The sequence below is a fragment of the Pezoporus occidentalis genome, unplaced genomic scaffold (assembly GCF_034315485.1).
Source record: "Pezoporus occidentalis ecotype Australia unplaced genomic scaffold, CSIRO_AGI_Poc_V1 ctg253, whole genome shotgun sequence".
NCBI classification, from domain to species: domain Eukaryota; kingdom Metazoa; phylum Chordata; class Aves; order Psittaciformes; family Psittacidae; genus Pezoporus; species Pezoporus occidentalis.
In genome coordinates this window covers 630776-647052 of record NW_026914426.1, presented here as the reverse complement: position 1 = coordinate 647052, position 16277 = coordinate 630776, and the positions used below count along the sequence as shown (strand labels likewise).

The 16277-nt window shown below is 40.4% G+C and overlaps 1 protein-coding gene across 3 annotated transcripts in view; it reads left to right on the top strand.

The window, feature by feature from the left end:
- The first annotated feature begins 4810 nt into the window (after positions 1-4810).
- Positions 4811-16277, top strand: part of TRPV3 (transient receptor potential cation channel subfamily V member 3) — a 27444-nt gene continuing 15977 nt past the window's right edge. The window contains exons 1-3 of one of the 3 annotated variants that reach the window (XR_009965769.1): positions 4811-6051; positions 10322-10577; positions 14530-14652. Coding sequence is in view for 2 of the 3 variants with exons in the window: in XM_062623496.1 (XP_062479480.1) it covers positions 14534-14652 (119 nt within the window). In the remaining variant the exon portion in view is untranslated. Of the gene's footprint in view, positions 6052-9479; positions 9581-10321; positions 10578-14529; positions 14653-16277 lie in introns of those variants that run through there. The other 2 variants (XM_062623496.1, XM_062623495.1) reach the window with 2 other exon arrangements.

The following is a 16277-nucleotide window of genomic DNA, read 5'->3' as shown; positions in this document are numbered from 1 at the left end:
TCCAGCTGCTTTATTTGAAATAGTAGCACCACCTAGAGGACTTGTTTCTTTTGTTAACATCATTTAGAACAAATGTAAGTTTATTTTCATAGAGTTTGTAGAATACAGCAAGAGAAACTTCCGAAAGGATTTGAAAGAATTGCTTGAGGAAAAAAAAAATCGGCATTTAAACCAAACGGCTTTTGTTTCTTGGACAAGAAAACCACAAAAAAATGTTTAAAGTAGGTGTGTTCAGTGGCATGCCATTGCAAAGGTGTATCTCTAAACACCTGGTAGGAGTCTCTTTAGTTTCCTCTCAGGGCTTCATTATGCTCCACGCTGAACGTGGCAAGAGACAGCCCACATGTGAAACAGTACTGCTGAGTAGACAAGACAGGCTGAGACAGTGATATAACTTACTATTAAAGCTATTAAGGATACATGTAGAAAGGGGCTGACCAGAAAAGCATAGCTGATTGTCTTCATGCCTTTGTGAACCAGGGAAAATCTATGCTTGAAAGCACACCAGGATCATGATGATAGAGCTGGAAAACATTCATAAAATTTCTGTATTCCCTGGGAGGGATTCATTTCCCATAATTATTAGCTTGGGTAGATACTTAATCCATTGCTTAAATTCCACCTTGATTTACATCAAGTGCCTATCCAGAAGGATAGATCAGCTGCCCTGAGTAACCTGAACAGAACATCGACCTCTGCCTTCTCGTCCCTTTCTGCTCCAACAAGTTTATAAAGACTGGAAGGAACTTGTTAATACAAACCAGAGATGCTGGAATTCAGAGTGAAAACATACATCAGTACAGTGCTGTGGTTAAAAATGTAAATGCCCTGTAGCTGTGGGACAGGGCAGTGCTGGTAGGGCTTTTGGTTTTATTTTTTAAGTCCCTTAAAGTCTTTTTCTGGGAAGCAAACAAAATTATCCCACTTTCCTAGAGTGGGTTATTACTAACCTCTGAATTTCCAGCTATATCATCACTTAATTATTGCGATGGGCAGAAATTTATTTCCTACAGATGGGGAGGTGAAGCTTGCCAGTGGCTCCAAACTGTTGTTGAACACATTTATTCAGACTCAGCAGATCAGGGCTCTGTTGGCCACAGTTTACTTCATCTCCCTTCCACCTGGGTGCATAGAATTGCCTTTGAAAATGGAGATGTGTCTCTGCTCAGGCAGACTGGGTGTGATGCCTGCAGGGGATGTACTTATTCTGAAGGGGAGTGCAAAGACTCACTCTCACCGTGGAGGGCTGCAATTAACACCCAGGAAACAGAGGTGGTGTGTCAGGAAGTATTTGTGCTTTAAAAATAGCTGTTGTAGGACCAGCACCTTCCTATTCCTACTGCTAGCCACCTCACTGGCTAAAGAGGAGCATGGCTTTGCAATAGATTATCTTTACTTGGGTTGTTTTGTTGAGGTTCTGCTCACCTTGGCAAACAGATTTTGCATGATCTTGCAGATTCCATGTCTTGAGTGCGTGGGGATGTTTAGTTTGAAGTTTGCATAGTTATTTCACACTGAACATGGTTAGAAACAGCAGTGGTTTCCATGAGAATCATAGAATCATAGAATATTTAAGGTTGGAAAGGACCTTAAGATTATCTAGTTCCAACCCCCCTGCCATGGGCAGGGACACCTCACACCAAAGCATGCCACCCAAGGCTTCATCCAACCTGGCCTTGAACACTGCCAGGGATGGAGCATTCACAACCTCCCTGGGCAACCCATCCCAGTGCCTCACCACCCTGACAGTAAAGAATTTCTTCCTTATATCCAATCTAAACGTCCCCTGTTTAAGTTTTAACCTGTTACCCCTTGTCCTGTCACTACAGTCCCTCATGAAGAGTCCATCCCCAGCATCCTTATAGGCCCCTTTCAGATACTGGAGGCTTGTAGGTGGTAAGAATTTGTCCTCTCACAGTTATTAGACACATTAATTTGTGTCTACACTAAGTGCTTAATGTGAGATGATCAGGTTTGACAGTGTATATATCCACCAGCTCCCAATAACCACAGTGGGACAAAAGCACAAGAAATGAAGGCTGTTGATGTGCTCACCTCCTGTCTGTGGGTGATGACTGTAATTAGCAATGATTGCAAACATGTGTGGGATGGGAGACAGCAAGAAGATGTGAACTGGACAAAGGTGAGTTGGGCTGCACTTCACTGTGAGTTGAAAATAGACTGATGAATGCATGGAAAAGCAAAATACGATCTCAGTATTTTACAGTGTTGCCATATCTGAGGTGCAGCTTATCTAGTCAGCCATGCAGACTGAACTGTTGTGTCTTTCAAGCTCCAGTAATTTCTGAATTAGTTGAGAAAAATACACATTCTACACAATAAAACTTGGAGCCCCACAGCCTGTTGTTTGTGCCCTCTGCCGCTGCGAGCACTGGAGGCTGGATAGCCCTTGTTCTAATTAAACATAAACATTAATCCCCTCTCAGGCAGCACATTGGTAGTTTTTAATGGGGTCCATGAAGACACCAGGGCCCACAAGAGGGCCCCCATGCCATATGTAGAGATGCTGCATAGTCCCTGAGAGGTACCCCATAACTGACTTGTGCTAGGAAAACCCCTCTCCCTATGATCCACTGTCTTGCTTTGCTGCCTCTAATCAAATTCATTGTGCAGAATCATATTTATCTTCGTCAAATACCAGCTAATCCTGTCACCCTTCTGTGGCATCTATATCATGCTAGCATATTACTCAGTCATGCATCTTTGCTGGAGTCCTGAATATTCAAAAATCCACACAGTGTGTACCCAGCAAGTGCTGCTGTGCTACAAAACACAGGGGATCCTCCCAACCCCATCACCTGAAGGGATAAAGCCAGTGGATTCAGTTTATGATTCTTGAAGTTTTCAGACCCCCATCAATAGGAACTTTATATAGTGGTGAAGAATACTTCTTATAAATCTTTCTTGCTCCATTAGGCAGCAGACATGGATTTACTGGGGCCTAGGAGGAAGAGGTCTTAATTGATGCTGCCAGATGCAGCATAGACATACTGGATCGTCTTGATGTAGTTACAGGGTTCTGAAGTGCTTTCCATCACCCACACCATGCAGACTGGGATTCCTTCTGACTTTGGCATAGTTTGCACAGAGAAAACCTGGACCAAATTTCCCCTACATCAGATGTTAAACTGTACAAAACAATTCAAAATACATGGTGGAGAGTATCCTGTTTCTCTGGGAAGGAAGAGCAACCGAAATGACCTCACTGGACTTCCTCTCTTTCTGGTGTGTTTGTGATACTGTGGCAGAGTTACATCACTATTAGTAACACTTCCTGTCTCAATAGGCAGGCCATGAGTGGACATGAGGAGACGTGAACATTTACAGAATCACTGAGGTTCAGACTTCATCATCATCCAGGACAGTACTTCTTGGTCACTGTCATAATGAGCCTTTAAAATCAACATTTTAGTCACCAGAATGTTGGTATGAAAACTCCTGTCGCCTGGAATTGCCATGTCAGCTGGCTACTCCACAGCCAGGAGGAGCAACTCCCAATTACAGGAACTGAAAGAAAGGCTCCTACTCATTCAGCCAGTAAGAGCAGTTTTAAGCTATGTCGCTAAGTCAGAGTAATTTGTTTCCAAGTTGGCATTGTAGGTTTAGCCCAGACAGTTTCTCTTATTCCAAAGAAGAATGTGGATAATGAACCACCTAAAGAAAAGGGATTATGTCCTCAGTTCCTGTTAGTCAGAGGGGAGAACCCAAGAGTGTTTAATTGGCACAGAGGAAGACACAAGGAAGACAATGTCCCTCATTACCAGAAAGATATAGAAGAGTGGAGTTTGGGGCTGGAAATAGGTAGAGGTTTCTCAAGAGACTTATTTTCGAGGAAAAATTGAAGTAGTTAGCTGTACCTTAGCTAAGCATTGAATAACAGAAAATTGGAGCCTTGACAAAGAGAGGTGATGATTTGCACAGTAAAAAGGGTTTTAATTAGAATAATGGGTTGAAATTGAGACAAGAAAAGTGTATCCTGAAAAGATGATCTTTCTATGGAGTGCATACGATGTGTGTCTGTCTGCCCAAAGAACTCCCTTTGGAAACACTGGAAATTGCAAACTTCAGCCCACATAAGAAAATACTTCTAGTGCCATCCTGACTGCAGCAGATTTTAGGTCTCTTGTTTTGGGGAACTAAAGTATCTGAGGGCTCATTTCAACTGGTAGATGTTCACCTGCAATTTTGCTTCACTTATTTCCCAGAAAAACCTTGATGGAAAATGGAAGGGGCTTGCAGGGACTTTATTTTGTTTTGGTTAGTGAGTGTCTCATATAGTTGATGCAAAGTTTAGCTCTCAGTGTAAGACCTGGTAGCGGGTGAATTTTTGTTCCCCTCATATTTTCTACAGGACTAACTAGATCTTTGGAGGGGGAAGGTGAAAGAATTATTCCCCGGATTTAGACGGATGAGAAAGATAAAGAACTGTTTATTTTAAACAGGAAGGTTTGATGTTCTTAAAATCAAATGACTGAACTATTAGTTCCACGTGAAATTATTACAACGTTAAGGTTCCTCCTCAGTTCCGGTGATCACCCTCCAAAGAGTACTTGAGTCAACAGTACAGACTTGAGCGAAAAAAATGTAGCATATAGGTGGGGCATGCTTTCTTCACAGTGTGTTCCTTGAGGCATTTTCATATTGCTTAATTCCCTTGTGCTGCTAAGCATTACCAGAAACTATGCACCACAACTGAAGGTTTACTGAGGGTACACGCTGAAATCATTGGAGAACAACCCTGTCCTAGTTGGTACTGTGAGGCTCAGGACAGCCAAGCAAAGTTTGTGCTTTGGAAGACTTCAATGAAATGTTACATGTTGTTTCACCCAGGAGACATGGCACCCTCCAATAGAAGTAAAAAGTGCCTATCTCATGGTCTTAGAGCTGGTTTTATTTTTTCCTCAAATAGAAGCCTCAAAAGGTTGCAGACCCATGTGAGCCTCCAGCACTGACCATGCATAGCCTGTGACCTGCAGCAGCAGCAGACAGCACATGCACGCAGGACAGGGACAAGAAGCACCCAACACTCCACATTTACAAATGATGACTGGCAAAGGTCTTTGTAGCTTTGCACTGCTACTTTTTGCCTTAGGAGTGGCAGTGGATACTGGCAGTAGCACAGATGCAGAATTCACAGCAAGTGACAGAGTCATTCTTGCATTGCTTATTTTTATATTGTGCTTATTTAGTCCCCTGTAACTTTGCCAACAGAAGGGATAACTATGACCTTAAGTCAAATATTGATGCCACTTACGTAAAGTAGATTTTTACTGCATTTATTTCAGCTTACCCATGACTGAGCCCACCCCTGCATAGGGAAGTGGCCACAGGTGCAAGAGTTAGAGAGATCCAGGTGGAAGTGAGCACTCTATCAGGTGTACAAAGAGTATAATAAGGGAGGAAGGAAGGCAGCTTTGTTTCTTTGGGAAGGGGGCTGTGAGTAGGAGCTGAGACATAGGATCAGCTTGTCTCTGTTGTTTTCTTAGTGTATATATTGGGGTAGTCTCAGTGAGCTCTGACTGTGATTCAGCAGGGTGCTGCTATGCTGGGTGTTTCTCAAATGCGGAATGTGGTGTTCATGTTCCCAAGCTTAGCTATAGAAAGGAAGACATAGCAGAGATGAACTAGGGAGTGTCATGAGCAGTGTTACTCACTGTGATAGGCAGGAATCTCAGGAATCAGCACCTTAGCTGGAGAAAGCTGCTTGAATTGGGTCCGGAAAACATCGTTTGGAGGAGCAGGAAATAATTAGGGTTTCTGGCTGTTGGGGGATTTTGGCTGTCCCAACAATAATGCTGTTCCTTTTGTGTTTTTTGCTTGAGCAGAACAAGCTGCATAGTGACATAGTTGCAGGGAATATGTTTGTGATGGAGGCTCCAATAACTCTTTACCCCTTTTGTGAATGGGGCAGTTCTTTTGTGCCAGGAAACTCTGGGGAATAAAATCTCCAGTCATGTGTGTTATGCAAATGTGCATAACAAAATTGCTAAAAAGGCTTACTTGTCCCTGCAGTCTGCACTGTACCAACTGGTAAGTGATATCCCAGTGTTTTCCTGGAATGAATTTCCACAGATCTGTCTCTTGTTAAGTGATAGTCAAACACTTACAGGCTAATTCATTTCTCTGTTGCTTAGCTGCACAAAACAATCTCTTATCTCACAGTTCATGAGCATAATATTGAAATATTTGCAAGTGCTATTCAGTTGTCTGGAGCAGCGTGAAAAGCTCTTCATACATGTGTGTGTAGCAGAACACAGATATGATCCTAGAACAAGTTTGAGTGGAGGAATGAGGAGAGCACTGTATCAGAGATAATGCTGCCGAAGCTATGTACTTGAAGGGTGGCCAGGTGTATGCTGATTGAATACTACAAGCTGCAGTCTTTGAATCTGAAAATGTTTCCTAAGCACTTGGGATATAGCACAGTGTATGTCCAAAAGTGTGAGCATGGTAAAAACAAACTCATACAGATTCTTGCTGATCTTCAAAGTCCCTTATTTCTCAGCCCTCAGAGTAAAAATAGCTAAATGAATAGTGAGAAATAGAAAATGTTATTTTAACATAATGCATAAAACAAGGAACCATTTGGTGAAAAGTATAATTAATAAAAACAGTTTAATTAATCTACAGAGCTGGCTGGATATATCTCTAAGGTGGGGACATGCTGACTGCACATTAAAGGAAGATTTTTTTCAGCTGGGTGATACGTGTATTGAAATATTGTGAAAACAGAAAAGCAGCCTTTAAAAACCCATGTGCATCTCTGAATTCAGATAGAATTCTATGTGCTGACAGGCTTCTTTTTTAGGGAACTGATCCATTAAGCAATAGTTGTTGCATTAGTTTTTCCTTACAAAGTTTCTGTAAAATGCCCTGTGAAGGCAAGTGCTAAGGATCAAGGTCCTTCTGTTGATTTAAGATGGAATGACATGGCTTTTTTTCTGATACAGTATTTTCTGGGAACATAAGAGAATGGTTGCAAGGGAGACAACTGACTGCTTATCATAACTGACTGAAGAGAAATCAGTAACATGAAACCTCTCAGTGCTGGGGGGACTGCAAATTCAGAGTTCAGCATTAGCAAGCAAGCCAGTAAGATCAGGAGAGCTTTGCCTTGCTACCTGTGGAATGGCTGCAGCATTTATGCTCTTAAAACACAAGATTGGCAGCAAAGCACCATTTCTGACCATACTGTTGTGACTTGCCTATTCTCTTGTACTTACTTCCTTCTCTCTATCTGGCTAAAAGTTAGCTGGAAAAAAATGGGGGGAAATGATAGTATCTTATCCATTTTATCATACCTTACAGAAGTACGTTGTTCTGTGGTTTTTCAACATAAACTATACTAGCAGCAAATGCAGGTATGTTCTTTTAAACTCTTAGTCTCTATGGGATATCTTGTTGATTCTTCCCACAACAGATCAACAACTCCGAATCCTTTTCTACAGAAACAAAGAGAATTTAAATGCACTTTGTCCTCAGTGAAAAATCACAAAAGACTTGTGCATCAATTAAACACTGCTCAGGGGAACTGGGCTGCTACTGGTAGTTGGCATGCAGAGTGTTTTAATACTTAAGCTATGGATTGTTTTTAAGGAGCTTAGGGAGCAGAATGCTGACAATAAGTAATTTACAATTATGCTGGCTGTTACCTGTTAAAAATGCTCTTTAAACAGTGGCATTTCCCCTTAGTGAAAAATCACAGAATTAAATATAAAACCTGACTAACTTCTAATGCAAGTTTGACTGGGATCGTGTCATGTACAAGCAGAACAGAAATGCAGCTCTGTCTCTCTGATGTCAGATGGCAGATCTCCAAATGCTCAATCCCTCCCATCTGGGGTTTCCTTCATCTTGTTCATTTTAGTTTCTAGTGAGTCTAGCACTTGCTAGAAAACCAAAATAATGAATACCAAACAGGGCTTTTGCTGCTTATTTGTACTCTGCATAATATCCAAAGCTAATGTTTTCAGGTAATTTTTCACAGGAGATGCATGCTTTGTTATTAATGTTTGTGACCTTTATGGCATCTCTTTTAGTAACTGAAGCAGCTGGTAACTGTCATAAAACTCTATAAAACAGTTTGCACAGCCATGATGGAGCCTATTGCAAAACCTTCCATGGCTTCTGAAAAATGCTAGCCCTGTCAGATACCTCAATGTGGGCAGGTCTGAGAACATAAAGGTCGAGCAGGTTAATGATTAAAACTGTAAGAATATGTTTGCACAGATGTGACTTACTGTAGTTCTGCCTCTCACTTCCTGGCTCTTAAGTATGCCCTTAAAAAATAGCTCAGTTCAAGCTCAGAACACCTAAGCGTAGCATGTGAAGTTCTTACCTGTTTTCAGGAAGATTAGCTAGAAACAGTCTGGGCTCAGGTTTCCTAAATCAGACAATTGCACAGACAAGACCACACTTGGGTTTAGTCAAGTGTGTTGGGTTTGAGTCAAGGCTGTCCTCATAATGGAACAAGAAGTTGTTAACATGGAGCAGGCAGGATGAAGTTTAATTCTTGTGCATATGAACTGCTACTGTTTACACAATCTTCTACACCTTTTCATAGGCAGGTTTGAAACAGGGCTTTGACTCTCTTGCTGTAGCTTGTCCCAGTTTTTCTTTTTGGATAACTGCCATTACATTATAAATAGACCACACTGCTAGGTCCTATGTTCTGCTAAACCACACAGATCTGGATGCTTTCAGATATAGCTGCTTTCTGAGTTCAAAGTGCTGCTTGCTGCCAAACTCATTTTCTCTCTTTAGCAAAAGAATTCAAGTGGTCCCTTACTGTAGTTGATACGAGAGTTAAAGGAAGAGTCCTCAAATGCACCTTCACCCAGATTTAATCTAACTTTGCCTATTTTCACATTTCCATCCTCAGAGCAACTTCAAATAAACAGTCTATCGCACTTTGTGTTGAGAGCTTAGCTGATGTTCTCCCAGGCAAGATTAAATGGCAGTGTTCAATCCTTATTCCATCAAAGCAGCTAACTCTAGCTTATAGCACATTAGCACAGGCACAGTCATTTGACAAGATGTGAATAACCTTCCTGGCAGAGGGTTTGGCATATAACATCAGAAATTTGCGTCAGGCAGAGCTGGATGCATGCTCAGCGCAATCCAACCAAAGGTATCCCCATCCCCAGTGCCAAATCAAACTGGCCTACGCATGGCCTGTTTCACCACACTGCTTGTGGGAAGCTGATTCATTACCAGAAACAGTGTCTGCTCCTGGTATTTCACACAGCAGATTTGAGACCAGTGTAATACCCAGCAGTCCTGTTTTCAAATGTATCTACTTGATGAACTGGAGGAGTTTACTTGCAGTTTGTAGATATGTTTTAAAGCCATATTCTTCAGATTAAAATATCTGGTTCTAGGGCTTAGTATCTTAGGTTATTTTATGTTTTTATTTCCATATTTTTTATATACCTCCTAACAAAACCCCAAATTTGACTCTTTCTTCCCTTATCTACAGCTGGAGGAAGCTTCCTACGTTTGCTGGCCTATGTAGTTCCCCTTGAGTTCCTTTCTGTTAATCAAGTAAAGGCCAGCAGCTGTAAGTACATCTTTTAGGCCCCACTGCAAAGGCATACAAGTGTTAAACATCCTATTTCTGGTGATAATGGAAAGACCATAAAAAGAGCAGAAGTACTGATGGTCACTTTTCTGGCAAAAAGAGAAGTCTGCATTAACCATTGCTCAACAGCTTAAAACTAGCAAAGCTGAAAAAAAGCCATTCCTGTAGCTGGCACAGCAAGAAGTAACACCAGTACTTACGTTTATGGAAACAGGCATGTTTGTATTCTCACCAACCCTGAGGGTATGTATTCATCAGCAACTATTATATATAGGGAAAGATCTAAACACACCCACCACATTTCCACTGACATTATCACTGTGCAAGTGTAAGGTTTTCTAAGGCCACTTCTACTTTTTCAGAGTAATAGCAAACAGTTTTGCTTTCTGGAGCACTTAGCATGATCATTTTCTCATTTTTCCTTTGCTTTCTGAATAGTTCCATAGTATATAATAAACTAAGCATGACATAAAGGGATGTAATTTACAACCCAAATGCATGTGCATAACCATTTTCTTTTGAAAACAGTATGTAAACTGCAGAGCAGTGATCGTTTCAGATACTCTACTGCTGCTATTAAGTCATCCATGAGCGACTCAGCTTTAGTAACATTTCAGTGTATAATTATTGCGTGTGTGTGTGTGTGTGTGTCATCCCACTTTGGCAGCTATGAAGTAGAGTTTGTTGTCTAGCAAGTTTCTCTCTGCTCCCTAATTTCAGACGTAGCAAACCCTGTAAGGCGGCAGTCTGCCGGCACTGAACTTACCTGTGCTTTCCAACACCTGAGCCACCCGGATGACTGAAGAAGGGTGGTTTTGCGTTTTTAGGATAGTTTTGAGCTGGAATATAGTTCTACCCATTTGGCAAATGAGCTGGTTTGGATGTTGTTGCTGTGTCGGCAGGCCCCTGCTTTGAACTTCATCTCTACAACTCTGAGGCGCTTTGTCTACAATGAAATGCCAGTTTCATAAGCAGGGTAAGTTCTCTGGGAGCTTCTGTGGGTGTCCGGTGTAGGTGTGATTCTTTTGTAGAGAGTGAAATCTTCAAGAGACAAAGACTAAACCCATCTTTTAAATGGAGGATGCTTTTCTGTTTGTCTAGTTTATAAATCTTTTTCCCAAGTCATGCCATGCTGACTCCTTGGGCATTCAGAAGTAAAGAAAGGCAGACCTCTTTTTCGTTCATATTTGTTGCCCTGTTACACTTCGTAATTTCTGTGCCAAGAGGATTCAAAATATACTATCATACAAGCTAAACTGAAATGATACATTCCTCTTCCACTGAAAGTTTGTTACTGTGGTGGCTTTTGAAAGTAAAATGCCTAGTTTAGTACAATAGTTTTTACTTCAACTCAGTAAAAATGCTTCTTTTGATTTAATCCTGAGATAAGCAGATAAATCATCTTTAAGGGATTTTCCTCAGGGAAAAACGTTGCTTTTCAGAGTCTTCTAAAATTTCTGTTAGGAGAAACCTTCGTAGGAAAGAACAAATTTCTCACCAAGAAGAAAATGACTTTTTGATAGCACCTGATGTCTAGTATTGCCCCCCAAATGTTTAAAAATCTTACAGACTTAAGGCATTCAACTCTTTCTATCAAGTGTAAATTTCTGCTGATAGGATTCATATACCATAAATAGTGTGCAAAGGTAAAATTAAAGTTTTATCAACTTTTCCCTAGGGGGAGGGGATTTCTTTTTTTATGAGCTTGTAAGAATTAGGTCATAGGTGCTGGAAAGCATCGTGGTCTGTGCTATGGATGTTTGAAGGACCCCGTGAATGAAACAGCTCTTGGTAGTCGCTTCCATTCCTCTGCCCCTTCAGAAAAGACCTTTGTCCCAGGATATCACAGCTGAGTCTTTCTTCTGACTTGTAGGATTCCGTCATTAGCCTCTTTGCTTACACTATTATTGAGCTATAAAGCTATAGATATGTGTGATTTTTTTTGTTCTCAGATAAGCACAAGTTGAGTCTGTGATAGTGTGTAAAATGCCACTCGTGTAGGAGTCGCTGAGTCAATTCACCACTGCAGTTAAATGCTCTCTTCCCAGCACACTGGAGTTGAGATACTAAGTCCTCAATGTCTTCAGAATCCCCTTCAAAGTAATTCTTAATACTGTAAATTGAGGTAGTGCTTTTGTATCACTGCCCACTTCAAATAAGCCACCTCTTTGGTGACCTGTAAGTAACAATTAACTAATAATGGGAGCAGAAAATAGTTACAACAATAGAAGACACTCCATATCAGGTTACACAAGCTACACTACTTATGATTTTACATTCTTCAGACTGTTGCAGTATTTTGCTCTATATGTCATAGATTACAGAAAATGATAGTGCACTGGAAGATCGTGATGAAAGCCCTTGCTAAGTTTTCATCTAAGCATACAATTAATCATGATTAAAAGCGAGAAACAGACGCTACCTCAGCACTGTAGCAAGGAACTTCAACTGTTGTGCCTGCAGTTATTTACTTGTGCAGCCTCCAAGATCTCGTTTAAAATAGTCTTTGTAGCTGAGATCACACAGTCAACTCCATGTGCATTTGAAAGCTGCAGAATTGAATCTTCTCTCTTTTTCCTTCCCAAATTGTTTCCTTCTATCAATGGTAATTTAGTAGTCCTTCATCATCCAATACAACTTCAATACTCTTTGACTATTTTCACCTCTCCTAAATGATGTAGCCTGCTCTGAAGCCACTGCTAAAATCTCTGTGGTGACAACTGGCTGCAGGTGGCCCACACAGAAGTGTGCTGCTATATTTGAGCAGCCTCAACATCTCTCACAAACAAGAGGCTTTTCCCATTGTGCGCTTCAGAGATTTTAACTTTGGTCTTAATTTTGCCAGCTCTTCCTACCACTCTTTGACCCATCCAACTTCGCACACCTACCTGCTGTGCTCTTCTCAACTTGGCAACTGCTTTTGCTAACACATTTTTTGACCTATTAATCTGTTTTTGACTATTCTCTTCCTTTAAAGTAACTTATGAAGCTACTTAATGCCCAGCTCCATCTTATTCTAGTCCACTTATATTTGATTTGTATCAAGTAGATGTCAAGAGACATTTGTCTCTTCCTCTGGATGGGAAATGCCTTTGCTCATAAACTGCTGTGTATTCTTAAAGTACTTGGTAAGAAGTGGACATCAGAATTATTTATAAACTAAGCAAGACAACAGTCATTTGTTTAAGCTGTGTTAAGATTAAATGTTTATCAGTGTATTCACTGATACAGCATGCATCTGAAGACTACATGAATTGCATTTTCAAAGGCATAGATAAACCACTATTTCCTACCTCAAATATATAACATCCAAGGTTAGTTCTTTTGTGTATTTACTGCAGGGAAAGCTACGGTATGTTTTGGATGCAAGCGTACCAAGTAAATCATATTTGCCTTTTATAAATTATTCCTGTTAAAGTTGTGATATGGATTCATAGGAAAGGCAAATTTCTGAGTTACACTAATGTGAACGTACCTACCAATGGTAGAAAATACAATAAAATTTCCTTTTCATGCCTGTTTAAGCCAACCTTTTCAAGGTAAGGAGTACTTCCCAGTATTTCAGATTTTGATTCCATTTAGGGACAAGAAATTAGACCTGCACCTACATGTGTTTGGGCCCTGTGAATTCTGTTTTCTGTACCTGGGATCAAAAACTCTCCATACTTAAACATTTGCTGTGGATGCATTAATAGATTTTCACTCAAGTATTGGTGTATTTGATATGCGTGTCTCTCACACCAGATACCATGTCTTTCAAAAATGCTTCACAATCTGCTTTCTCTATCTTGATATTCCCATAATGAAGAAATTCTAGTGCCAAGGCACATTGAGACTCGCAGGAGTGAAAAGTTTGTGTGTACATTTGTCACATTAGGGAAAGTGAAAGTAGGAGAAGGAAAATATGTAGTTCATTTTGTTCACACTTGCAGGCAAGTGATTTTTATCATTTATCCTTGGGTATGGAGAGCACTGTCCTGATTTCCTTGGGCATGGGTCTGTGACCTTGTAAAACTTACTATTCTTATATTCAATCTCAAAGTATCCTGAATTCACCATCTCACTTTCAAATGATCCTTGGTGATTTAAAATGATGCCCTTGAGTATTATATTGAGAAACAGGAAGATAGATAGTTATTCACTATTACTTAAAGAATTCATGTTGTAGGTGTTTATAAGCAGATAACATGCATTAAGATCCTTTTGTGTCATGTGGTGGTGAGTGTTCCCATCCAGTAGTCATGATTTTTTTTTTCCTTTTTCCCTAAAGAAATGCAGAGATATGTCAGCAGGACACAAGTCCTTGATGTTATTCATGTGATTGTGTAGCTCAGCCTAGGCATCGTATTCAGAAACTGTATGTTGCTTCCACTGTTCTATCGTGGTGAACAGCTTTAGGGCTTTTTCTATGTTCACTACCCTTCACATCTGGAACCTTCCTCCATGCATTGTACCTGTTGCACTGACCTTCCTAGAATTTACCACTTCTCTGAAGTTTTCTTGGATAAGAGCAGACTACTTAGATTAACTGTAAATATACACCAGCTTTAGGGCTGCTTATGAAAGTCATTGTGCTCTTTTTGTTTCTCAAAATAACATATAGTGTCATTGTGATTGACAGACTCCCTTCAGTTTAATTTAGGCATGTGGCTGAGTTTATGGTTTTCCTGGATTTATGGTATCGCTTTTAATGGCACTTCTCTTGTAGTTTACTGAAGTGATGAATATAACCCTCCAGCCTTGATACAAAATGGTGTGTATGTGCTTAATAACTGAAAAATGAAAAACTTAGGGGGGTTGGGAGGGGTGTGGAAGTCAAGATTTGTGTGCTTACATGTGAAGAGACTGTAAATAGGCAATTTGGTTTTTCTTTTGGTGCTTTCTTTAAATGAACAGGACTTGAGTAACTGTGAATCTCTCTACTGCAGAAACATGATTAAAGATAACAACGAAATTATTCCACTAATGGGCAAGAAAACAAATCCATCTGGTATTCCCCCTTCAAACCAGCAAGAGAAAAAGCCAACTGAAAGCACTCCCACAAAGAAAAGGTAAGACTAACTCAGTCTAAACCATTAAAACTCCCTGGTTTATCTCCTTTAGTAGATATTGCACTGAAATACCACTAACATCTTTATTCATGCTGTATGTATGAATGAGACACCTGATGAACCCAAAGTGCCTAGAAAAATGTGTATGCTTGTGCTGTTCAGAAGTGGAAAAGTATCCTGGTGATGCAGACATAGGATGTTTTTTACCCTAATGGGACAAATATTTAACCCCTCTCCTAGAGATATCAAGCTCATGCACCTGTCTTTCAAGTTAATGTCTCATGTCAGCTGAGCTTTTGGCATCCACTCTATATATCTGTATAAGCTTACAAGAATCTGGTCTAATTATGGTAAGTGTTTCAATAGGAGAGAGTAGAGTGATCAAATGGCAGGTTTTATATAAAAGATGCTGGCCTGAAAAAAGGGAGCCTTTCAAACCTAGCCTCACATGGAAATGTGGCAGATTATGGAGCGGTACAGCTGAATTAAAAAATGAGAGCTGGGAGAGCAGGAGGCTTGAAAAATCCTGTCACAGAGAAAAACCTGAATTCACTCAATTTTTCATTATTCTGATTAACAAGATTTCTTCATTTTATTTTATAAAATGTTCACTTTTATTCATAATTTATGCTAGAGAATTAATAAAAGGATTAAGAGTTTGTATTTAATATGAATGGGGAAATATAAGCAATAATTCATCCCTGATACTGTGGAATTGGAGTTAACTAGGTTACTGTAGAGTGAGGATGAATTTTCATTCATAAGCTTTTCACTCTGTGGCTAATTACTAGCTATTGGGGCACTTTTTGAAACACAGAAGGCCTAGGCAATTGTGGCTGTTCTGACATTTATAATTCTTAATAACCAGAGGAATCACTTTCCAAAGAAATGGTGTCATTAATTATATGAGACCCCCTGTCTGGGTGGCCTAATTTGTCTTTCTGTCATTAAATTCAAATAGAGAAGCTCTTTGGTTGTATTAAAGGGAGGTGAGGTGTCTGAGCAGCTCACAATACAGGGGCATTCCATGGCAGATTGTGGACTTCTAACAAATACTGGCAAACTCTACCCCTCAATTACGGAAGCTTGTATCTCGATTCAGTTTTGTGGCATCAGCAACAGTAACCTTGGGGGCCTTTCCCATCTCTCAGCAAAGAGCTCAGGGTGTGGCCCACAACATTCCTATAATATAAGGAATGACGATCACGTGAATTTTAATGCAGAGGTTTAACGTGTTCTACTAATTATATGTTTCTCTGCTGCTGTACTTCTGTTGCCTCAAAACGCTTCCTTCTACCGTGCCACTAAGCAGCTACTGCACTTCCATGGGCAGCATTTATCGCCTGAAAAAATGTATTGCCAATGTGCACTTTCTCAGAAGACAATAACTTCCCCTTCTTGAAGGTATTTGGGTGGACTAACCATATAAAATTAAGTACAGGAAAACCAACAGGCAGCCTGGGAGGAGTGTTACCCATGTTGTCAGAGCCTGACTGTGGGCAGTGTTCCTAAGAGTGTGCACCACGGCCACGTAAGCACTTTGGTATTTGTTAGCAATTGTCTACCTGCCTTGCACGGTGGCTTTGTTGTTTTTTTTTCCCCCATGGTATCCCCAGATAACCCAT